This window comes from Notechis scutatus, chromosome 11, assembly GCF_049901735.1.
Source record: "Notechis scutatus isolate UNSWTSFEM ecotype Mainland chromosome 11, rNotScu1.2, whole genome shotgun sequence".
Lineage (NCBI taxonomy): Eukaryota > Metazoa > Chordata > Lepidosauria > Squamata > Elapidae > Notechis > Notechis scutatus.
The window spans coordinates 1,728,269-1,754,000 of NC_142019.1; the positions used below are offsets into that span (position 1 = coordinate 1,728,269).

Genomic DNA, 25,732 nt, shown 5'->3' on the forward strand with positions numbered 1-25,732 from the left:
GGACATGGATGGTGAGAACTGCTAGTGGTGGAACAAGTGACAAGACTCAAACGGACCACAGAAGCAACATGACATTTTCCACTTGGATGGATTTGAATACTTGACCATAAAACCCTTTAGAATGGACCTTTTCCCCTTATCCATCTTTAATTCCCACGTTATGGTCTTATCCCAGCAATCAAATATTTGAGTTGTGAGAATTCTCTATAAGAGTTCTCATTTGAGAAATAGCCAGAAAGATGAGAGTAGAACAGGTGGCTATACAGAAAGCAACAACACTCAACAGTGCAGGGTATCACATCGAAAGCTGGTAGGATAGGCAATTGTGCAACTGTGCAACCTAACATTAGATCTCTCCGTGTCCCAAGATCACAGCCCAGAAAGGGCTATGGAAGGGAGAATGAGACATCTGCAAATGAGAAGCCAAATCTACCCATTTCTCCAACTCCGATTCCTGGCTATTCTCCGCTGTTGCAATCCAACCTTCATCTGGATCACAGCAAGAGAGAGGTAATTCAGAGACAGCTGTAGGATCCAGCACTTGCTAAGTGCAAGATTGCAGGTTTCAAGAGTCTTTGTATAAAACAAGGGGGGGAGATCAGCTAAACCAAAGCTTGATGTTGTTTGTAGACGAGAGAAGATGTCCAAAGTGCCTTTATATTGAGTTGAGAAGATCTCTCCCATAGCCACGGAGGCTTCCTACCGAACCTTTCACACACAATTTCTAAAACTAGCAAGTGTGTTACGGATTGCTTTGTCGGTTACCTGTGGCTAAGTACAGAACATCGTAGTTCTTGTCGTCTGCCGCCCGAACCTGGTGGACTCCAAGGTGCTGGTAGTGATGTTTGCTGTAGAAGATGGTTTTTCCATTCATTTGGTCAGCCACCTCTGGATAGCTGTCGATCACTTTGAAAGTCTCAGGTGGAGTTTTTTCTTCTAGACACTGTCAAGAAAGGCACAACGGTGATAGTCAGGAGATGGATGGAGAAGAACTTCCATGTGTCCCGGTGGCGCAGTGGTTAGAGTGCAGTACTGCAGGCTCCTTCTGCTAACTGCCAGCTGCCTGCAATTTGGCAGATCGAATCACACCAGGCTCAAGGTTGAGTTCCATCCTTTCTGAGGTGGGTAAAATGAGGAGCCAGATGGTTGGGGGGAAAATAGGCTGGCTCTGTGAACCGCTTAGAGAGGGCTGGAAAGCACTGGGAAGCAGTATATAAGTCTTAAGTGCTATTTGTCAGGATTCCGGCAATTACCCCCCCATTTAAACCATGAGTCTTGAGCCCAACTTCCAAAACTTAAAAAGGATTTATTGGGAGTTAACGTGCCGGCATTGCCTGGGTGTAGCTGACTCTGAGACACATCATTCATTGTCACTCATGACCCTGGTTTTCCCCCACCCTCTGGGTGTATCATAATTCATATTCTCCAATGGGACACATCCATAGCCAAGAGTCATCAATCATGCTCTCCAATTAGATATTTGCAGGGCAGAAACTTCAGTCACCTAGCTACTATCTTTGAAAAACTATTTATGGAATGGAAGCTGCCACACTGCTCCCCCCCTTCCTTTCTGTTGGCAACTCTGTTGGCAAGACCATAGAAATATTTTATGAGTTGACACTATTGCTGTTATATCTCATCCTGAGTTATCCCATAGTCTCCAAATTGACTACATATGGGAAGGATCGATTTTTCCACCCAGCATTCACCACTGCTGTTTACCTGTCCTGGCTTCACAGCAGGGGGTTTCCCAGTGTAGTTTTTCAGGGGAGACATTCTGAAGCGTTCGCTGATGTCACTAACAGAGTAGACACAGACGGCGGAATAACCCCTGTGGAAATGAGATACAAGGAATCAGCCTTCCATCAACGGCAACTCATATTTGTATGGCTTTCTATTCGATTATGGCCAGTAAAAGTGAGGCTCTTGCCATAATCTAATTCCATGCTACATCTATATCTTATCTATATAAGACAGGAAAGAAGGAAGGAAAGTTCCTGCAAGGGACGAAGAAGGTTCTTCAAAGCCAACCAGAAGTCCTCTGGTGGTGGTGATGTATGGTCCAAGAGCCAAAGACTCACCATTCATTTAGGAAAAGCCCATAGATCTTTGTCTGAAACCACTGGTCCGACTCAACGATAAAGATGTCTTGAAGCCAGTCAAAGTTTCGGTTAGTGGCTGAGTCCACACAGACCAACATGAGCTTCAGGAGAGTCGTCCACTTGGCTGCTGAAAAGGAGCCATTGCCCCCTTTGTCACCCTGCAGAGAGAAGGGCGAAAGGGGGTTTAGTAAGAGAGCAGCAAAACACCTCCTCTGAGCTTTGGGTGCCCATTCTAATCTTTTTTAAAACAGATCATTAAACTCGATCTTTTCAGAAACTATTTATAGCTCAAGAGTAAAAACTAATGGATGGAGGGTATCTCATTTCACCATCTATTCCTTTTGCACAAATCTACAATTCAGGGGGAAAAAATCTTCCAGAGGGGATGAGAAGACCCAAACTGGGTTCATGCATTCTGCTAAGGAATCATTTGTAGGCGAAGAGCAGGCAAAGCTAGGAGGGAGGAGTTAAGTGTGTCATCAGCTTAGGTTTGTTGCGTTCCAACAAGCACTCCAAGTCCAGTCCCTCCTGAATTCTATTGCCACTCATCTGGTGCCAATTTTGGGTTGAACTTTAGCTGACCAGATCCTTGTGTACAACCTTGAATAAATATTTTATGTTGCAACCTGGTCCTGATTCTTTGCTCTTGACATTATTGATTGAAGAAGCCATCACGACTGAATTTAGCTGTGGCTCTAAGCCATCGACTCCACTGGTTGGTGCAGGGCCCATAGCAAGCCACCAGGAAGTCACAATGGCCGGGCGCAATACCATTATTGCACCATTGACGCAGTGGTATGCACCACTGAATGATTTCTACATATTGTGGTGTCTGAGGAAAGTACAGGATCCAAAATTGTTTGCATCACAATGTGCCTGTCATCATTCACGCGGGATTGTTGATGGTCATGAGGGCTTGGTTCCCACCAAAATTAAGTTACCAAGATAGCCAAGTATCCCAAGAGCTTTTCAAAGCCCATTCTTGACCTTGCACACTTGAGCCACCCTGGAGATCTTCCTTGGAGCCAAAGGATTAATTGGCCAGTCAGGACTGTCCTCTCGGAAGAAGAAGTAGATCTTATCATTGTAGGCCTCTTCTTGTCGGATTGGCGCAATCTTCACAAATTGTGGATCTGCCAGGAGGGAAAAGGTGAGATTAGAAAAGAAAGTAGAACAAGCCTGGGCAGATCCTTTAGCTCAGAACCTACACAAAACACCCATGCCTGATTACTGTCAATCCTTTTCATGTTCACGCAATATGTTTAACCAAATCATAGGAAAAACCACTTAGGTGCTTTGGTTTCACACAACAAGCTAGGTTACGGTTCACCTTGGTAAAGCTTTGGGGCTTACCAAGTTGGGCAAACACAGAATTATGGATTAAGCTGATCACAAGACCCAACATTACCAACACATCAAACAAACTAGGTGTCAGGATTCTGGCAGTTACCCCCATTTAAATCATGACTCTCGAGCCAAACTTCAAAAGGATTTATTGGGAGTTAACATGTCCGGCACTGCTTGGGCGTAGCCGACTCTGAGACATCATTCATTGTCACCCTTGACCCTGGTTTTCCCCCACCCTCTGGGTGTATCATAATTCATATTCTCCAATGGGACACATCCATAGCCAAGAGTCATCAATCATGCTCTCCGGTTAAAATTTTGCACGGCGGAAACTTCAGTCACCTAGTTACTATCTTTGAAAACATTTATGGAATGCACTTTCGATTTCCGAGCTGCTGCACTGCTCTCCCCTCCCTTTCTGTTGGCAACTCTAAAAGACCGCAGAAATATTTTATAAGTTGACACTTGGTTTGCACCACCTGCTGATCCCTCCCTGAATCTCTCAATTAATGTAATGAGATTGGGACTGAGTTAGGGACTTCTGTCCTCGCTGTGAGTGGTGTTGGGGAGGGGGGTGCACGAAGGGAGGCCCAGCCAATCTCATTGTACACATGTTGTACTCTGACAATAAAGGTAATCATAATTACCTAAGGCCCAACCATCCTTAAAGGTTTATGCAGGAGATAAGTGTTTTTTTCCACCTCCGAAGACAAGTTAGCTCTTCTGAAATCCACGGCCTTTTTCTGAGCTTGACTACCCCTCCCTTCTGTGCACGGAAGAGGCCCTTTGGACCCTGTTACATCAAGGCTTAAAGGCCAAGTCTGCAGGGGTGAAAGCCCAATCCGTCACTTTTGTGCTGTTTGGAACAGGCCCCTGAGCTGGGAACGGAAAAGTCCTCCCAGAGGGACCTAAGGAAGGAACCTTGAATTATCTGAGGCTTGTCATCAGAAGTTTCCAACCTTGGAGAATTCATCCTCCATGATGTTAATTACATAGGAGACACCTGGATGGCATTTGTTTGTTTGTTTTTTGCTCCATTGAACTCCTCCGGGCCAGAGTTGTGTTTGTTTTGAGTCTTCCTCCCTAACCCCAAAGCTCATCTCCGACTTGGTGGAAGCTGGAGAATGCCTGGTCTCCCTTCCCTCGAGAGAGAACCAAGATCTGTGAACGAGGGAACCCATTTCCCATACAGAAGAGAAGATAAACCCAGAGGTGGTATTTCAGCAGGTTCTGACCCGCTCTGGAGAATCGGTAGCAGAAATTTTGAGTAGTTCAAAGAACCGGCCAATACCACCTCTGACTGGCCCCGCCAACCCTATCTATTCTCTGCCTCCCGAGTCCCAGCTGATTGGCTGAGTCTTCTTTGGTTGCCCTGCACCGGAGAACGGAGCTGGAAAGCAGGTCAGTGAGGTGGGGAGGTAATGGGGTTTTTGCAGTAACCTTCCCCCAGGAGTGGGGTGGTAATGGAGGTTTTTACAGTGTCCTTCCCCTGCCATGCCCACCAAACCACGCCATGCCCACCAAGCCACACTCACAGAACCGATAGTAAAAGATATTGAATCCCACCACTGGATGATCAAAGAAAAAAACAGAAACTCCAGTTGCCTCTTGAAAAAAGCACCTTTGGAACAACCATGATCTGGATGACTGAGAATCTCTACAGACATCGACATAAAAGCTACCACAGTCTCCTCTGAGCTATACTTCATTCTTGAAGATCTGGAGGACACATCCATGCTTGACCACAAGGGAAGGGACCTTGGAGGCCTTATAGTCCAACCCCCAGCTCAAGCAGGAGACCCTATACAATTTCAGACAAGTGGCTGTCCAACATCTTCTTAAAAACCTCCAGTGTTGGAGCACCCACAATTTCTGGAGGCAGGTTGTTCCACTGGTTAATTGTTCTCACTGTCAGGAAATTTCTCCTCGATTCGCATCCTTGGCAAGACCACTCTCCAATGAGTTATGGTTGCTCTGGACCACTTTTGGATAGCCAGGAATCACTATTTTAAGAAGGCCCCACAATGTCCCCATTATCTGTCAATATAGGGCACCAAGGGAAAATTGAAATGGTGGCCTTCAACCTCCTTGAAAAGAAGCTCCTGATTGGGCCAATTGGGGTTATTTGACTAGCCACCCTGCCACCCAACCAACCCTCAATGCAAGTCATGTTCTCACAGTAGGTCTTGAAGGCAAAGCAAGGACTGCCTGGATATGTCACCTTAATCCTCATCGCCAGACACTTTGTCAGGTATTTGCAAGGGTTGGAAAGCACAACATTGTCGCTCAATTGTCTCTTCCAGAACCACAACACTTACTCTTCATGACTGTGTCACTGGTGTAAAGTTCTGTGGCTCCACGCACCCGCCGAAAACGAGGGATCCGTCCATTGTATTGGTATTTCCGGACAGTCGAATAGATGTCATTGCCTAGAAGACAAGGAAGAAGAGGTTGAGACTCTAGAAAGATGGCAGAGAAGAGCAACCAAGATGATTAGGGGACTGGAGGATAAAACATATGAAGAACAGTTGCAGGAACTGGGCCTGGCTAGTCTAGTGAAGAGAAGGACTAGGGGAGACATGATAGTAGTGTTCCAATATCTCAGGGGCTGCCCCAAAGAAGAGGGAGACAAGCTATTCTCCAAAGCACCTGAGAACAGGATAAGAAGCAATGGATGGAAACTCATCAAAGAGAGAAGCAACTTAGAACAGGAGAAATTTCCTGACAGTTAGAACAATTAATCAGTGGGACCACTTGCTTCCAGAAGTTGTGTATTACTCCAACACTGGTAGTTTTTAAAAAGATGTTGGACAGCCATTTGTCTGACGTGGTGTAAGTTTTCCTGCCCTAGGCAGGGGGTTGGACCAGAAGACCTCCAAGGTGCTTTCCAACTCTGTTATAGTTACTCTATTATATTCTACGATGAGGAAGAAATTGAACCAGAAACTTCTCTTCTCGCCCAACCGATTCCAAAAAGAGTTCTCATAAAGAAGATCTGTCATTTCCCCCCGGGGATTCCATCACATGGATTGTGCAACGAGAAATATCTACAACCAGCCTTCTAAACAGAAGGACATGCTCTTCAAGGGGAAACTTGGCTTACAGAAATAAGAAGAATATGAAAGGCACCATCGTGTTTGTGTATTCAAATACTTACAAAAATTAAGTCACCCCAAGATCTTTTATAACATAATGAAGAAGGTAAATCTAGCTTTATATTCTTCCAACATGAGGTTGGAAGAAAGGGAGCTTCGGAACAAATGATCTGGAGAAGTCCCCTGGTGGATTCATAACTATGAGCTCTGAAATCATTTACCATCGATGAGGACAAGGGAATTTTTTTCAAGGCCAAAAGGTGCTAAGCTCTGGGCACTGATTCCTGGCCCTTTCTGCCCGTCGACCTGTAGAAGACAGGAAAACAAGACCAAAGATGAAATTCCCCACGTCTCGCTTGGCCAATGTTCCCAAAAGGAAAAGGGAAGAAGACGCAACCATGGACCTTACCCAGTTCCAGCAGGTTGGCTTGCAGGCGTTGGTGCCACAAACCAGCACTTTGCCCTGGTACTTCCCGATGAACGTGAGATAATTGACAGCTTCTTCCTGAAAAAAGAAATAAGGAAAAAGATGAAGGAGAGGAAAAGGGGGGGAGGAGGAGGAGAGAGAAGAGGAGGAGGAGGAAGGGAGGGAAGGAAAGAAGGGAGGGAGGGAGGCAGAGAGACAGGGAGGGAGAGAGGGAGGAAGGCAGAGGTGGTATTCAGCCGGTTCTGACCGGTTCTAAAGAACCGGTAGTGGAAATTTTGAGTAGTTCAGAGAACCGGCCAATCCCACCTCTGACTGGCTCCGTCAACCCCACCTCTTCTCCACCTCCTGAGTCCCAGCTGATTGGCTGGGTCTTTGGTTGCCCTGCATAGGAGAATGGAGCTGGAAAGCAGGTTAGTGGGGTGGGGAGAGATAGGGATTTTGCAGTATCCTTCCCCTAGGAGTGGGGAGGGAATGGAGATTTTAAAGTGTCCTTTCCCTGCCATGCCCACCAAGCCACGCCCACAGAACCAGTAGTAAGAAAAATTGAATCCCATCACGGGAGGGAGGGAGGGAGGGAGGGAGGGAGGGAGGGAGGAAGGAAGGAAGGAAGGAAGGAAGGAAGGAAGGAAGGAAGGAAGGAAGGAAGGAAGGAAGGAAGAACTGAACTATTAATCAAACTTACTGAACGTCCACACATGGACCTGGATCTATCTACATCAAAACGCTCCTGTACAAAAAGAGGAACAGGGAAGAAATAATTACATGCATGTTTTTTTAATCCCAATTTTTTTAAAATCTGATATATGACTTGGCAGTGCTTTGCCACCTACTGTACATTAAACTGCCAACCCAAGAGAGAAAGGATTTCGGCCTTTTCAGTGGACTCATTCCAGCACACAGAAGAGGGACCGTTCGTATTTCTCAACCAAGCTATTACTCAAGGAGAGAAGCCAAAACTTTGTTTCAATGTACTGATGAGTTACTTATCCAAGCAAGCTCCAAGAGATAACAGGTGAGGCAACCCTTGGTATCAAGCCTACCCAATGGCCTAGATGTAGGAAAGGCATTTGAAGGAGGAGACCTCTTCTAGAGGACAACTCATTGGCTGGCTGAAGAGGGAGTCAACCTATTTTCCAAAGCACCAGAAGGTCAGACAAGTGACCATGGATGGAAAGTCATCAAGGAGAGAAGCAACGTGGGATTAAGAAGAAACTTCCTAAGAGGGAGGACAATCAACCAGTGGAACTGCTTCACTCCAGAAGTTGTGGGTGCTCCATCCCTGGAGGTTTTTAAGAAGAGACTAGACAGCCACTTGTCTGAACTGGTTTAGGGCCTCTAGCTTGAGTTGGACTAGAAGACCTCCAAGGTCCCTTCCAACTCGTTCTTCTGCTCTCGTTCGGGCTAGCAGGCCTACAGAAGGGGCGCACTCCATTCTGCAACAGCTTTCTGCAGATACTAAAACTTTCCACCCTGGTTGTAAACATAACAACCCCTCTCCTGTCGGTGCAGCAGCGCAATTAGTTACCAACACGTTGCCTGTTTCTAAAGCCGTCCCAGGAGAAGAGGTGATTCAGAGATGGAGGGAGTGTGGAATAAGGAAGTCACCCATAATCGTCAAGGGATAAGAAGTGTTTTCCAGAATCCGGCACCTCTTGAAAAGATCGGAGAACTCTTCAACTCTACAATTAAAACTGTTCTGGCCCAACCTGGTTCCAAGAGAGCAAACTCAAGACAAAGGCAGCAGCCCCCACCTTTTAAGGTTTAATCCACGAATTCTGTTTCTTCACAGATAAAAGGCTGCTTCCTACTAATTTTCTCCGACAAGAAAGAGCCTTGGCAAGTTGTTTGTCAAGGCTGCCAAAAACCCAGAGATAAGAAATAGTTTACAAGAGTTTTCAAATACTAACTATAATGTCCACGAGGCTGAGTTTCGGAACGTCTTTGCCTTCTGCAAAGAACGCTTCTTCAAGCCTGGCTTTTATCCTCTTGAGGGAGGGGCCATTACCTTGCAGCTTTACTCCCGAGTCGCCTATGCTGCTGTAACTGCTCTGTCCTGCGAGCAACCCTGTGTGCGTGCGCACTTGGCACAGGCTCCTCGGGAACCTCCTCATCGCTGCTGCCAGCCCCCACAATCTCTGAAGGCAGCAGTCCACTCCCTAATGGTCCTGGCCCCTCATCTGAGTCCTTGCTCTCCTCAGCTGTCCACACCTGCTGCCGGCTAACCACAACAAAAACATCAAAGATCAACTTCGCCCTCCCTTTCCCAGTCTCCTCACCACGTGGCTGGTGGAGTCCTCAAAATTGTAATAGTAAAGTTTGTTTTCCGCTCCGACGAACACGGAAGAAGAGCCCTCTTCGTGGTAGACAGCGATGTGTTTCTCCGTGGAATTAAACTGGAACTTTTTCCACCCTATAAAAGAAGGGGGGAAAGGGGAAAAAACAACAACTCAGGACTAAGCCCAGATTAAGGAAAGCATAGGGAGTCCTCACATTATGACCAGTGGTGGAATTCAATTTTTTTTACTACCGTTTCTGTGGGCAGTGGCTTGGTGGGTGTGGTGTGGCTTGGTGGGTGTGGCAAGGGAAGGACACTGCAAAATCCCCATTCCCTATTTTACCCACAACAACCCTGTGAGGTGGGTTCAACCGAGAGCGAGGGATTGGGCCAAAGTCTTAGCTTTCATGGTTAAGAAGCGACTAGAACTCACTGTCTCCTTGTGATTTACCTAAAGTCACCCAGCCGGCTTACATTTTGAAGGTGGAACTAGAACTCACCATCTCCTGGTGATTGGCCCAAAGTCACCCCGTCAGCTTTCATGCCTAAGGTGGAACTAGAACTCACCGACTGCTGGTGATTCGGCCAAACACACCCATCTGGCTTTCATGCCTAAGGTGGGACTAGAACTCACCATCTCCTAGTGATTGATTCAAAGTCACCAGCTGGCTTCATGCCTAAGGCAAGACTACAACTCGCAGCCTCCTGGTTTTTAGGCCAGCACCTTAACCATTTAGGCTGGTGATGAAGTATTGAAGGCATCGGGACAGAAACTGGGAGGCTGGGAGTTCTAGGCACGAAGCTAGCTGGGTAATCTTGGGCCAGTCACACCCTCTCAGTCATTGGCAGGAATGGCAATTTAGTTGCAATGGCAAAGTAAAATCTGGCCAAGAAAACTGCCCGGACTTCTCCAGCAAGTTGTTAAGAGTCAAGGCTGGTTTGAAGGAACTTCCTCAAAAAAAAATTAGATACAATCAGCACATGAATCAATGCTACACTCTCACTCTCCTTTGGTCCCTCTGCCATCTGATGAATTTCAAAATTGTTGACATGTGAATATGACCCAGGCAGCCTCCCTCATCAAATTAGCCAGGCCATCCACCTCTTTCTTTTCTTTCTTTCTTTCTTTCTTTCTTTCTTTCTTTCTTTCTTTCTTTCTTTCTTTCTTTCTTTCTTTCTTTCTCTTTCGTTTCCTCTCTCTCTCTCTCTCTTCTCTCTCTCTCTCTCTCTCTCTTTCTTTCTTTCTTTCTTTCTTTCTTTCCTTCCTCCCTCCCTCCCTCCTCTTTCTTTCTTTCTTTCTTTCTTTCTTTCTTTCTTTCTTTCTTTCTTTCTTTCTTTCTTTCTTTCTTTCTTTCTTTCTTTCTTTCTTTCTTTCTTTCTTTCTTTCTTTCTTTCTTTCTCTTTCGTTTTCTCTCTCTCTCTCTTTCTTTCTTTCTTTCTTTCTTTCTTTCTTTCTTTCTTTCTTTCTTTCTTCTTTCTTTCTCTTTCGTTTTTCTCTCTCTCTCTTTCTTTCTCTCTCCCTCTTTCTCTCTCTCTCTCTCTCTTTCTCTCTCTCTCTTTCTTCTTGCTTTCATTCTTTCTCACTTCCACCCGTTCCACCCCAAGTTGGTTCATGATCTTCTGATCTTAAGATCTTAAGAGTTGCTACCTCGACTGCAGAGCAGGTTCCATCTGCAGAATCCAAATTAGTTGTTTAGATCTACCTTCTCCACTGCTTCTCGCTAGCTCTTCCCTCTACACAATGCTCCGGAAATTGTCCAGATTGCGAGGGGAGGTTGGACAGAAGAAAAAAACCCGAAAGAGATAACAAAAGAGAGGATGGCCAAAGCCGTCCTTTGCCGAAGGATGGAATACAGTTTCCCACGGTGTTGTTTTTTTTCTCTCTCTCCTTGATCCAGCTGTCTGGGAAAAAGCCAACACACACACACACACACACACACACACACACACACACACACACAAAGAGAACTAGATTTAAAGCCAACAACCACACCTAACCCAAACCACTCTTCCAGTTCACTAGAAATGGCAAATGAAACTAAGAAAGACTTAGATAACCAGGCCGTAAACATCTGCTGACCTTCGATCACCCAGCTTGGTTTCAACAGATGACCCTGAATCACAACTGTGGGAGGGAAGGAAATAAGCTTTTCTTTGTTCCCACTTCTCAGCCTGATGAGCCAGTTTAGACCTCTCTCTCTCCTTCTCTCTCTCTCCTTCTCTCTCTCTCTCTCTCTCTCTCTCTCTTTCTCTCCTCTCTTTCTCTCCTCTCTTTCTCTCTCTCTCTCTCTCTTCTCTCTCTCTCTCTTCTCTTCTCTCTCTTCTCTCTCTCTCCTTCTCTACTCTCTCTTCTCTTCTCTCTCCTCTCTCTCTTCTCTCTCTCTCTCCTCTCTCTTTTTCTTCTCTCTCTCTTTCTCTTCTCTTCTCTGCTCTCTCTCTCCCCTGTTTAATCTTGGCTATGGGTGCTCTCTTTCATTCAGCCCCATGGAAGCCAATAGTGTGGTCCACCTGCAACCAACAGGTGGGCAGGTGGATTTCTTCCACCCAAGCTTTCTCACAAGGAGGCGCCCAGATCGAACCGTGGATAGTTCGGGCTGAAATAGCCTCTCCTACTCTCACTTTGCCCATCCAGTTTGGCAACAGGATGAGTTAAGAAGTTAGGCATCTAAAATATAGGTTGCTCATTGTCTGGGGAGCGGAGGCATTACAACATCACATTGGCTAAATAATGTGGCTTTCGACTCTCTTTTTTTGAAGCATTGTATCATGATCTCAAGGGACAAAAACAAAGCCTTCTCTTGGGCCTTCTCAGTCAGCCGTGATGACTAAAGCAGGGAATCCTCCATCCGAGGTGGAAGATGATCTCCCTCAATCTGGGTCCCTCAAGGCCTCCGGGGCATTTCTACTTAAGGTTGATCAACAAACAACCTTGGGGCAGCTGGCATTTGACAGATGCTTTGTTGACAAGCGGTGGCTCAGTGGCTAAGACGCTGAGCTTGTCGATCAGAAAGGTCGGCTGTTCGGCGGTTCAAATCCCTAGCGCCGCGTCACGGAGTGAGCTCCCGTTTACTTGTCCCAGCTTCTGCCAACCTAGCAGTTCGAAAGCACGTAAAAAATGCAAGTAGAAAAACAGGGACCTCTTTGGTAGGAAGGGAACAGCATTCCGTGCACCTTCAGCATTTAGTCATGCCGGCCACATGACCACGGAGACGTCTACGGACAGCGCTGGCTCTTCAGCTTTGGAACAAAGATGAGCACTGCCCCCTAGAGCCGGAAATGACTAGCACGGATGTGCAAGGGGAACCTTTACCTTGTTGACAAGAGGATAGAAATGCCCGCAGCAGGGAGGGGTAGGTCTCCTTTTAAGGTGCTCCCCTCTCTCATCCACAGCCCCCAGCCAAGAAAAAGAAACAAATCTTTCCTGGAAGGTTTCATTCAAACCTAGGGGAACGAAGGAAGCTGAATTCCAACACAAAAGAACAAGCAGAAGACCAGGAGATACAATCCTTGGGTGATCTCCTTGGGTGGCCAAGATCTCAAAGAAGAAAACAACGTTTTGGCAAGACTTGGTCGCAGCATAGCACAGGTGGATCGGCTGCTAATCTACCTGGCTAATACTCAAGTATTAAATGCGCTGAGAAGTCTGTACTTGTTGGACATTATTTACCCGCTGACCCAAATTCCTCAGTCTTCTTGGGATTTGAAGTTGGCCTTGGTTGGGCTGCAAGAAATTAGTATTTTGACCTGAGGACCACTTTAAATCCACATAATCCCAAAATCCCTGGGTGCTTTGAATGACAGATGCTTAACTGTATAATTCATGCTACTGAATTCTATCTTCTGTCCATCCAGGTGTTTAGTTTGGTTTGCGCTATTCTACCTTCTTATCCTATTTAGTTCCCAATTCCAGTTTGATTGTGTTAATTCCAACCTCTTGAAATCTAAAGGTAAAAAGGTTCCCCTTGAGCATCCGTGTTAGTCATTTCTGGCTGTAGGGGCCGGTGCTCATCTCCGTTACAAAGCCGAAGAGCCAGCGCTGTCCGAAGATGTCTCCGTGGTCATGTGTCCGGCAGGACTAAACGCTTTTGAAGGGGCATGGAACGCTGTGACCTTCTCACCAAAGGGGTCCCTGTTTTTCTACTTGCATTTTTTTACATGCTTTCGAACTGCTAGGTTGGCAGAAGCTGAGACCAGTAACGAGAGCTCACTCCGTTGCGCGGCGCTAGGGATTTGAACCACCATACTGCGACCTTTCTGATCAACAAGCTCAGCATCTTAGCCACTGAGCCACTGTGTCCCTTCTTTCTTTTTTTCCAGTCTCTTTACTGGTTCCCAATTTGTGAGTCGTGGTGATGCAGTGGTTCGAATGCAGTATTGCAGGCTAACTCTGCCCACTGCCAGGAGTTCGATCCTGACCGGATCAAAGTGGACTCAGCCTTCCGTCCTTCCGAGGTTGATCAAATGAGGACCCAGATTGTTGGGGGGCAAGAGGCTGACTCTGTAAACCAGTTAGAGAGGGCCGTAAAAGCAATGCAAAGTGGTATATAAGTCTAAGGGCTAGTGCTAGCGCTAGTGCTATCGTCACAGTTAATCCTCAACCACAATTGGGAGCAGAAGTTCTGTCGCTAAGCAAGGCAGTTGTTCAGCGAGCCACGCCCAATTTTGCAACCTTAAGTGAATCGCGCCGCCTTAAAGGCTGCAGTGACTTTGCTTGTCAGAAGCACCAGTGTTGATCACGTGACATGGGGAGGCTGCAACAGTCACAAATGCGAGGATGATCGTAAATCATTTTTCTCAGTGCCATTGTAACTTTGAACCGCTGCTAAGCAAGTAGTTGGAAATTGTAAATCTTAGTTGCTCTCTGAACTTTTTCCAAAGAAGTTGAGACTTTGGAAAAAGTGCAGAGAAGAGCAAGTAAGATGATCAAAGGCGTGGAGACTAAAACATATGGAAAACGGCTGCAGGATTTGGGTTTGGCTAGTCTAAAGAAAAGAAGAATTATGGATGACATGATAGCAGTGTTCCAATATTTGAGGGGCTGCCACAAAGAGGAGGAAGTCAAATTATTCTCCAAAGCACCAGAAGGCAGGACAAGAAACAATGGATAGAAACTAACCAAGGATAAAAGCAACCTGGAAAACTTTCTACCAGTGAGGACAATCAACCATTGGAACCGCTTGCTTTCAGAAATCATGGGCACTCCATCACTGGACAGCCACTTTATAGTACAGTTCTCCTGCTTGAGCTGGACTAGAAGACCTCCAAGGTCCCATCCAGCTCTATTCTATTCTATTCTATTCAAAGTTGAGGACAACCTGTATATCTCCACCGCCGTGGCTGTCTCCGGCTCACATAACCAAAGGCGCAACGTTTGCAAAGCACATCAAACTGGTGTGGCTTCCTGCTTTGCTCTGCAGTTTGGGCTGATGTGCCGAAGACACGGTCCAGTTGCTGAAGGAAGGGATATTATGAAACACACACACACACACACACACACACACACACACACGCATGCATCTGATGCGTGAAAGGTTTGCCACATGCCAGAGGCACGTTTCCCGGTCTACACAAAAGCCAAAGGCTAAAGAACAACGCAGCGTCAGCTCGTCAAAACCTCCCTGCTCAGCAGCGCAGAAAACTCCCTGCTTGCCTCAGAAAAGAGCGCTTACAAAGGTTTTATTATTCTCGCCCTCTCTTGCGCATTCCCTACATGGGTTTCCTTTCCTAAAGCAGCCGATTCTGCCCAGTTCCCCATAATCATGTTCTGTCTTCGCTTTTTTTAAAAAAAAATATTTAAAAAGAAAACAAATCCAAGTGTCACTCAGACTTCTCAAGGCTGCCAACTCTGATCTAAGACACCCGGTCAAGAATCCTGACCTTTGACCTGGGTAAGTTTTGTAAAAGCCCTCATGTTTTAATCGAGCCCATGTTCCGTCCAGCACATTCCTCCAATTCAGCAAGTTTACGCCACGGTCTTTTACGCGCCTTACAAAACATTTGCCCTCAACAGAGCATCAATTCATGCCCAGGGATAAATCTGGCTTAGCGCCCAGGTATGCCAGTCATCAACAAAAGCATAAGTGGAGTGGACCAGTGGAGTATCATCAAAAGTCTCGGCTGAGAAAGAGGGCGACTGCAAGAAATCCTTTCTCATTTCCCCGTGTTCCCTTCATTTTGTCTGCTTTGTTCATCGATTTTGCAGATCATCTACGAGATGCTCTTTTGTTTGATTGGAACCCCAATCCGTTTGGTACTGGTCCCCAGTTGCAGCTGCCTAGGACAACATTGTTCAATTGAACCAGATGATGGGGGAGCCTTCAACAAACCATAATGGGAGGAGGAGGAGGAGGAGGAGGAGGAGGAGGAGGAGGAGGAGGAGGAGGAGGAGGAGGAAGGAGGAAGAGGAGGAGGAGGAAGAAGAGGAGGAGGGGGGAGGGGAAGAGGAGGAGGAAGAAGAAGAAGAAGAAGAAGAGGAAGAGGAAGAGGAAGAAGAGGAGGAGGAGAAGGAGGAGGAGGAGGAGGAAGAAGAAGAAGAAGACTGTATGGTCCTTGATGCTCTCTGAGTGTTTTTTGTTTTCTTGCAGACATTTCATGACCTAACTAGATAACATCATCAGTACTAGTAGGGAATGGACAGGAGGAGTAGGGGAGGAAAAAGGAGAAGGAGAAGAAAAGAAGGAGAAGGAGGAGAAAAGGAGGAGGAGGAGGAGGAGGAAGAGGAAAGAGAACGAGAACAAAGAGAACAAGAACAAAGAAAATGAGAAGAAAGAGAAGGAACCAGAAGAAGAAAGAGAAGGGGGAGAAGGAATCAGATTAGCTAAGGACTGTTTACTAGACTGGGAGGTTTTTTGAAAAAATGATAATTGAAAAACAAAGATCAACCACGCCTGCACTGTTCCTAAAAAAGACTGCCCAAATGTGTCCAGGAAGCCATCAGGCAATGTCACAGTTTTCCAGAGGCACACAATAACTTTATTTTAAAAGCATGCGCACACACACACACAAATTCAAATCATTGCCAAATTCAGCTCTGCATTTGCTGGTGCTTTCCACCAACTTTCTCAGCTCTTCCGTCAACAGTCTTTAAACATTTAAAGCTGCAAACTATTGTGGTTATCTCCCTAATGCACCTGCTCGAAAAAGATCAGGGAGAAGATCTGGCTGGGTGTGTGTGAGAAAAAGCACCATCTGCCCTGAGCAAAAGGAAACCATGATGAGTGGAGAACAAGCCACATTTGGAGGAAAACACTAGGAAACAAATACATTAGGGCCTAAACCATGAAAAGAGAGGAAAAGTTAACTTAGATCAGGGGCCTCAACCTTAAACTCTCAAAGAGCCAATTGGAGTCGTTTCCCACAGAAAAGACCGGGAGCTACAAAACCTGGGTGGGTATGGCCAACTCAACGTCACTCCCACCCAGTCACATGACCCATCCACCCTGCCACGCCTACCCTGGTTTTGTGGCTCCTGGTGTTTTCTGTGGGAAATTGGTCTCTCTCTCTCTCCCCCACTCCCTCCCTCCCTCCCTCCCTCTCATTTCTGTTTTTTGTGTTTTACCTTTTCAGCCCAGGCAAAGAGTGACTGGGAGGGGAAGGTGAGGGGTGGGACCAGCCAGTAGTAGGACCACCCAACAGGGAGCCACAGCAGAGGGCCCAAAGAGCTGCATGTAGCTCCAGAGCCGTGGGTGGCTGACACCTAACTTAGACCTCTAATCTCAATCCCCTTATGCAGGTTCATACACTTTTTTAAGCCACATTTTGCTTAATGGTGTTTTGTTGAATAAACCACAATTAGCACCCAACCGAGCCAAGAATCAGCTATCTCAACATGGTCAAATGTAAAAAAAAGGTAAAGGGTAAAGGGTTAAAGGTTTCCCCCTGGTCATGTCTGACTCTAAGCAAGGTGCTTATCTCCGTTTCTTGGCCAAGGAAGCCAAAATTTGTCTGAAGACATCTTCTGTGGTCATGTGGCCAGGGTCAACTCGTAAAGCATTCCTGGCCTGCTCTTGAGTTGCCATAGGCAGGAGGGGGAAAGAAGCTGGGTTGCTATGAACAGAAGCACATGCCACGCATACCTTTCTCCAGATTGTATCCTAGGTTACTAGAGCAAGCCAGAGAGGCGAAAGTACTTGTTGGAGAATGTAATTTATGACACATCCTGGGAGGAGGGTAGAAACAGGGTCATAGGTGGACAGTACATTACATGGGGCAAAGCCAACCGCACTTGGGAAAGTGCCAACATTTTGCTCCTAATAAATAATTGGATTTCTTTTGAAACTTGTCTTGAGCTCATGAACTAATTAGGGCATTCATCGGAACCCTGACTGCCAGCATGACTATACACCAAAGGCACACGGAACAAGGCTACCTTCCCTTCGAAATGGTACTTATTTATCTACTTGCATTTGCATTCTTTTGAACTGCTAAGTGAGCAGGAACTGGAGTGAGGAACGGGAGCTCACCCCATCACACAGCGCTTGGGTCTCGAACTGCCGACCATCCAGTAAACAAGCCCCGCATCTTAACCCTTAGGCCATCGCATCCCCTTTTGGTAAAATCTATGCTACGCTTCCCCTGTAGGATGCAAATAAACGTCTGGACACTTTTAGAGACCGCCTTGGTTTTCATACTACGGTGGGCCCCTCAGGCCTTGTGGCCACCCATGGTTTCTTGGGTGAATGGGAAGAATCTGGGTGGGCAGAGTTACTCACTTGGAAAACGGAAAAACAGCAATGCCCTTGAAGGGAGAATGCAGGCTTTTTCCTTCCAACTTGACTGTCAGCCAAGGTTACTCAGAGCTGGAATGGCTGAGCTTACAATTGTGGTCAAGAATTGCTGAATGCCAAGAGTCTAAGAGTCGCTTATGGCTGGTGCAACCAAGCCTGGGAGGAGATAAAGAGAACATTGACCTGTTGTGGAAAAGAAAAGTATTCTCATTCCTGCACAAGGTCTTCGGGTGAATCTTCCTTTCTGCTGAAGAGCAGAATATTTCCACCCCCTTTCAAAATCAGGAAATTAAAATTTCTTTTTGAAGCAAGATCCTACGCTGATGTCTCCAGTCACTTAGGTCAAGTGTTGTAATGTCGAGGCAGTCGAGTTGTTTGATCATGAACAGCTGAATTATGATGATCTTTATTGGAGTACAGTCTTGCATTTATATGCATTTTTAGTTATCCTCCATCATTGGTTAACTTTGGTTACTGCTTAACTTTCGTTACTGTTTAGTACAGTAATCCATACAATTAATTATCTCTAGTTAAAGTCTAACATATGTCTACTTCCCCTCTCTAATCCTCCTTTATCCATAGATTAGTGACTTTGTTTGCCTGAGTTGTATTTGCTTGGAAACATTCTTCATCTGAGGTTTGCCATCGGAGATTGGAACATTCCTGCAATTACAACTCTACAGTCAAGGTTTCTTAACCTCAGCGACTTCAAGAGGTATGGACTTCAACTGATGTATGGAGTTGAAGTCCATATTTCTTAAAGTTGTTGAGGCTGAGAAATGCTGGTTTGGAAGTGACACAAATAATCGTTGTTGAGTTAATCCAAATGGTCCACCTAATCCAGCATCTTGTCTCCTACAATGGTTTTCTGGAAGCCCACGAGATGCCCAAGTAGGACCTGTCAGGCTTTAGACATTTCAACAAGCGAGCGTTATTTTGGGATCCTCTAAGAGTGGGAATTTCCAAGTCATCTTATTACCCATAATTGCTTTTGGAAATTGATTTATATCTTCACTTTTCTGTCAAAACTCATGGCAGCATAATTAAAGAAACAAAACACAATTCTTTTTGGTTTCTCCTTGGAAAGCACTTCTGGACTTTGTGCTTGAGGTAGAAAAAAAATGACATGTTGATTTTGGGTTTATTATTTATTTATTTATTCATTCATTCATTCATTCATTGCTGCCTATTCACCCATGGCGACTTGAGGCAGCTTACAGAATGTAAAACCATTTATACAATTATATAAAAGTAAAAAGTTGAGGTTTGATGTCATTATCTTATTTTAATGCATCAAAGGGAGTCAGAAGTCATTGCCTTTTCTTTCTTTCCCCCTTCTTTTCTACACCTTTTCCCTTCCCTATTTTTCCTATTATTTTCTTTCGTATTTTTCTATTTTACAATATAGCTTTAAAAAAAATAAAAAAAAAACTCATGGCGGAATTCATCATTTTTTTCCCTCCAATTCTTTGTTGGACCCCAGATCCAAGTCTTGTAAGAGAGGGAGAAAAAACTTTCTCCATTTCAGCTAAGATGTCTGGAGATTCTACCCCCCAACATGGTGTTGCAAAGCTGACACAGCATCCAGCTCTCAAATTAAAATATGTGGTCAAGACCACACCGCTGGCTAGACATGTAGGCTAAATTTGTGGTTTATTGAGGGAGAAAGTCAACAAGTTGACTCTGAGAAATGCTAAACAGCTTCAGAAATAGTTTTTCATGTTCTGATGTGCCTCAATTCTCAAGGATACTATGATATTGACCATAAAGCTCAGGAAACTCAAACTGCCCAAAGAGCTGCTGATCCAGTTCTACAGAGGAATTATTGAGTCTGTCATCTGCACCTCGATAACTGTTTGGTTTGGTTCTGCAACCCAACAGGACAGACACAGACTTCAGAGGATAATTAGGACTGCAGAAAAAAAATATTACTACCAACCTGCCTTCAATCGAGGACCTGTATACTGCACGAGCCAAAAAGAGGGCTGTGAAAATATCTACAGACCCCTCACATCCCAGACATAAACTGTTTCATCTCCCACCAAAACGATGCTATAGAGCCCTGCACACCAGAACAACTAGACACAAGAACAGTTTTTCCCCCCGAAAGCCATCACTCTGCTAAACAAATAGCAACACTGACCAACTATTTACAAAATCTGCCCTACTATTACTATTAATCTTCTCATCACTCCTTATCACCCATCCCCTCCCACTGTGTGACTGTAACTTTGTCACTTGTATCCTTACAATTTTTATTGACTGTTTCCTAGTATGATTTGATTGCTTATTGTACCCTATGACTATCATTAAGTGTTGTACCTGATGATTCTTGACTCTTGACGAATGTATCTTTTCTTTTATGTACACTGAGAGCATTTGCACTGAGACAAATTCTTTGTGTGTCCAATCACACTTGGCCAATAAATAATTCTATCTATCTATCAATAAGGCAGCCACAATCTTCTGTGAAAATAGTATATTTACACCATTATAAACTGTTTTATTTGCAAATAATAAGATTGCTGCCACTATGACATTTCTAAACTAGGGCTGATCAGGAAATTCAACACATACTTCCTCATGCATTACAGTGAGATATTCGCTAGCACAAAATATATTATGTTATACAGATGCACGATTTTCTGTATAAGATTTAAATTTTCTTTAAAGGTGTTATATTATAGTGATGTAGGCTATGACCTGGGAAAATTTGTGCAATAAATTGTAGTACTTTTAATGCACACAAAGTTTTGGTTGACTCCACCCAATTCTGTTCAATCTAGTTATTGAGTTTAAGCCATTTGCGTGTAACAATGAAACTCGACCAAACATTTAGCATCAAGTGTCAATTACACCACTACAAGACGCAGTTACATAAGAGAAACAATTTCTGTAATAATTAGTTCTTTCAGATCAAGGACGAAAAGTTCTTGAGGTTATCTTCAGCTAAACTGAAATGAAATACATTAAAAAGAACATTTAACCACCATATGACCCCTTTCCCAAGAGACAGGCTAGAAAAAAAAGCTTTCAAACTGAAAGAAGAAACATGTTTTCCAAATTTTATTATAAAACCAGGAACACAACAAACATCAGGCATCAAAGATTGCTTTGTTAGCCACAAACTTCGGAATGTTCTTGTTTCAGTTTAAACTGAACAAAGTTATTTCCTTTAAAAGGCAACATTTGGAACAAGATAAGAACAAGAACAAACAAGAGAACAGAATCTTTCTTATCCTTTGAGAAACGATTCTGCATACAGCAGGGTGTTAAATGTTGGTCATAGTTTTCTTTAAAAAAAAAAAAAGTCTACAGCCAAAATATTACCAGCATATTTTGAGTAAAAACAACATTGTCTATCAATGTCTTGATGGACCTGACTCACAAATCACACTAAATTAACATCAAATTAGGTAGTGTCTGGATTCAAATGATTCAGCCATTCCCTCAAAATGCTGAATTACAACCAACTAAACCATGCTAGATAGATAGATAGATAGATAGATAGATAGATAGATAGATAGATAGATAGATAGATAGATAGATATAATCCTTTATTGGCCAAGTGTGATTGTGCACACAAGGAATTTGTCTCGGTGCAAATGCTCTCAGTGTACATAAAAGAAAAGATATGTTCATCAAGAGTCAAGAATCATCAGGTACAACACTTAATGATAGTCGTAGGGTACAATAAGCAATCAAATCATACTAGGAAACAGTCAATAAAAATTGTAAGGATACAAGTGACAAAGTTACAGTCACACAGTCACAAGTGGGATGGGTGATAAGGAGTGACGAGAAGATTAATAGTAATAGTAGGGCAGATTTTGTAAAAAAATTGGTCAGTGTTGCTATTTGTTTAGCAGAGTGATGGCTTTTGGGGGGAAAACTGTTCTTGTGTCTAGTTGTTCTGGTGTGCAGGGCTCTATAGCATCGTTTTGAGGGTGGGAGTTGAAACAGTTTATGTCTGGGATGTGAGGGGTCTGTAGATATTTTCAAAGCCCTCTTTTTGGCTCGTGCAGTATACAGGTCCTCGATTGAAGGCAGGTTGGTAGTAATAGTTTTTTCTGCAGTCCTAATTATCCCCTGAAGTCTGTGCCTGTCCTGTTGGGTTGCAGAACCAAACCAGACAGTTATAGAGTTGCAGATGACAGACTCAATCATTCCTCTGTAGAACTGGATCAGCAGCTCCTTGGGCAGTTTGAGCTTTCTGAGTTGGCGCAGAAAGAACATTCTTTGTTGTGCTTTTTTTGATGACATTTTTGATGTTAGGTGTCCATTTTAGGTCTTGTGATATGATAGAACCTAGAAGCCATGATTTGCAAACCATGATGATCAGGTTCTTGAAACATCCTAAGATATAAACTAAGCGATGCTATGGTTTCATGTAATGCGTTAATCTAATCTGGGTTGCTCAACAAAACAGCTAAACATGGTTAGCGTGAAGGATGGAGTAGGCTATTGCACAGAAGGCCACAGATGTCATAAAGAATCGAAACAAGAGAGAAAATTGGCCAGTGGGACTTTGGGAATTGAGAAAGACTTCAGCATCCTGTCTTATAATAGCAATGAACATTATTTAACTCAAAATGGAAATATCATACTTTGAGAAAGAGCTAGAGCAAATTGACTAATCAAGGAAGGAAGTAAAATAATAATAATAAAGGCTATCTTGAATCACACTCTAGTTCTTTTCACCAACATGGACACATATGTGCAATCTGCTAGACATGATACTGCAGGAGCAGGAACAATGCTAGTGGCTTAGCATCTTAGAAACATTGCTTGTGGCAAGACAACCATAAAATGCTGGAACAAACAAGCTTTTCAAAAGGACCCTACATCAACCAAGACGTATCAGGAGCCTGCATTTCTGATATTTATTTTGGGGATATTTTTACACTTTTCATCTTTTAGAACTTTAGAACGTTAAACCACTCAGAATCAATTGGTTGAGTTGAACAGCTACAGAAACTAATCAAGCAATAAATGAATTAGGGGATGGAACAAGGTCTAGGAAGCAAACTTATCAAGTCCAGAAGGTTTCCTAGAAAATCAACACTATCATGGACATCTGGAGATGCTCCAAGTTCTCAGCTATCTTGCCAACCACAAGTCAACTATGTCCAACCAACATTAGTCATGGTAATCAATGGACTCTTTGCTGTTTAGTCATGATTCAGCATGTGTGTGTGTGTGTGTGTGTGTGTGTGTGTGTGTGTGTCTCACAGGCACATTTCTTCTTCTGCACATAGATACTCTGCTCCATACTCTTAACTAGAAAGTATGGTAGAGCATAGGGCTGGTGAAGGGTTTCCCTATATCTCCTGCTCCACATGTGAGTAGTCATGTGGGTTTTAATTACTTGCAAAATAGCCTTTCGTTAAAGATTAAGGTTTTTGTGGTCTTAAGCGCTCAGTTCTTTCTAGAAATCCGTTGGTCAGATCTAAGCTAGGGGAAAATTTTGGTCAACACCCAATGCTGCTGTGTTTTGAATCAGGTCTGAAAGGACAACGGACTTTGCCAAAGTCAGCAAATTCTCCTAGGTTGGAATTGTTTACCAGGTGGTTGTTGTTGTTGTTTTGTTGTGTGTATGTATGTTTAGGGGGAATTCAGTTGAGCTCATTTCTTGCATACAATTAGTCCTCAACTCAATTACACTCTGCAATTTGTCCAAAAACCGGTTATTGGGTGATTTAAAACTTTAATAAATACCATGAGTTTGGGGGAGGAAGTATTTATAGATCAGAATTAGTAATTAGACAAACTCACTCAAAAATATTCATTTGGCAAACACAACCCATTGCATTATTCTGAGTCATTCTCTCTCTCTTTCTCTTACACACGCACAAACGTATGTATGTATGTAAGGGAAACGTGACAATACAATTTATTTCCGGCTGCATCAGGAAATAACTATTGTTATACGATGAAATGCAGCACAAAAGAAAAATTGTGATCATAAAAGGCTTAAACCAAAGTTGCTTCAGTAGGAAAGAGGAATTATAAAAAAAATTAGTTGTGGTTTCTATTTTTTTTCCCCTGCCAAGATGCCAAATATATCTATCTATGTAAATAGACCTATGCTGTATGTATAGTGCCAATAGGGCATTCTTAACTTCTGTATTAAAGTCTTAGTTATACAAAATTAGAGAAATGCAAATTTTGGAAGAGCATTTGCAAGATTTCTTCCCGTTTTTCATTTTCACCTTCTTCTAGAATTTCAGCAGGGTGGATTCCAGCTTTTATAACTTCTTCCGGGCATCTGTTTTCTTAAAGATCAGGGGAAATAGGAGGCATTTTTATCAGAATTTCCTCTGATCTGCTGTTCTGATTAGGGTTATAGGAGTGCCTGTCCATAGCATCTAGAGAAATGTTTCTCAACGTTGATAACTTCAAGGTGTGTGGACTTCACCTCCCAGAATTCCCCAGCCATCCATGCTGGAAGTTGAAGTCAACATACCTTAAAGACTTAAAACATGCTGGCTGGGGCATTGAAGTCCACACACCTTAAGGTTGTCCAAGTTAAGAAACACTAAGTTGAACAAGTTACTGTCTTTCAGACACAGCTGGATCTGGGTTCAGGTTCTTTAACTGCGTGAGACATAGTGTTCACACACCCAGTGTTCACTGATACCTTTATCTTAGTCAAGCTATTGCCCTGCCTGGAGATACAGATTGTGTAACAGTTCAACTTTGCAAACCACAATGCGTAAGTTATTGGCTGGCCCTTGTAAAGTTGCATCCAATAAACTTTGCTACAGAAGATAAGATCATCTCCAACAGTTAAGTTCATGTTGAAGACCTATCCTTGCCATGTAAAGGTAAGAACACGCATAATTTAAATTTTGAGACTTAAAGATAACATGGCACAGGCTTGGCCTCCTTGGAATTTTTCACCAGCTGAATTCAGATAAGATAAGATAAGATAGAAGATCAGGACAAATAGGAGAGAAGGTAAAAAGATGGAGGAAGTTATAGATTCCTGAAAACCAGTCAGGCGGGTAGTACGTGAAAGATGGACACCCCCACAGAGGTGAAACACTCCCAGTTAGCCTTTGTCCCATTAAAGAGCATGGTTCCACTTCCTAACACCCACAACCTGGCAGATGATTGTGGTTTCATGTCCTCCGCATTTCTCAAGCTCTCAAGCCACATGAAGATGAATGGACTTCAACTCCCAGAATTGGGACGTCAACTCCCAGAATTCCCCCTCCTTTCCACACCAGCAAGCTGGCTAGAGGAATTCTGGGAGTTGAAGTCCACCCATCTTCAAGGGGCTGAGGTTGAGAAACATTGACCTACTGTAGGTTCTTTAAATAAAATAAATAAATAAACAGATTAAATGTTTTTACGCTCCTTAGAGTGTGAATTCTTTTCCATACTTGGCAAAATAATTGAATTCACACACCTACAGACTAACTCAGGCTATGCTGAGGGATGGTTTTGCAAGACGGCAATTTCTTCATAAGGCATCTTGGTTCATGGCTTGAAATATTGAGGATACTCAATCAAATGATTGATACTATATGCAATGATTAAGCCAGTCTCAGCTTTATATCATCTGCTAAGCCAGCCAAGATTTCTGACTAGAAAAAGCTTGGTGAGGTTCACATCTTAGATTAAACCACATCATGAATAAGTCATCTAATTTATCATAAATGATCATGAATTAGTAATCTAATCAACCTACACTACATAAGGAATTACAATCTGCTTCTCGGTGCTTTACTAAATAAGCCAGTTTTGGTAGGTTT

At 43.8% G+C, this 25,732-nt stretch overlaps 1 protein-coding gene across 3 annotated transcripts in view; it reads right to left on the reverse strand.

The window, feature by feature from the left end:
- SEMA7A (semaphorin 7A (JohnMiltonHagen blood group)) overlaps window positions 1-25,732 on the reverse strand; it is a 39,063-nt gene that overhangs the window by 5,779 nt on the left and 7,552 nt on the right. For 2 of the 3 annotated variants that reach the window (XM_087972537.1, XM_087972538.1), the window contains exons 2-10: window positions 9,248-9,381; window positions 7,654-7,698; window positions 6,954-7,049; window positions 6,766-6,850; window positions 5,768-5,878; window positions 3,090-3,235; window positions 2,082-2,260; window positions 1,723-1,831; window positions 766-943 (exon numbers count right to left, since the gene is read on the reverse strand). In XM_087972537.1, the coding sequence (XP_087828663.1) occupies window positions 766-943; window positions 1,723-1,831; window positions 2,082-2,260; window positions 3,090-3,235; window positions 5,768-5,878; window positions 6,766-6,850; window positions 6,954-7,049; window positions 7,654-7,698; window positions 9,248-9,381 (1,083 nt within the window). Of the gene's footprint in view, window positions 1-765; window positions 944-1,722; window positions 1,832-2,081; window positions 2,261-3,089; window positions 3,236-5,767; window positions 5,879-6,765; window positions 6,851-6,953; window positions 7,050-7,653; window positions 7,699-9,247; window positions 9,382-10,894; window positions 11,094-25,732 lie in introns of those variants that run through there. The other variant, XM_087972539.1, reaches the window with a different exon arrangement.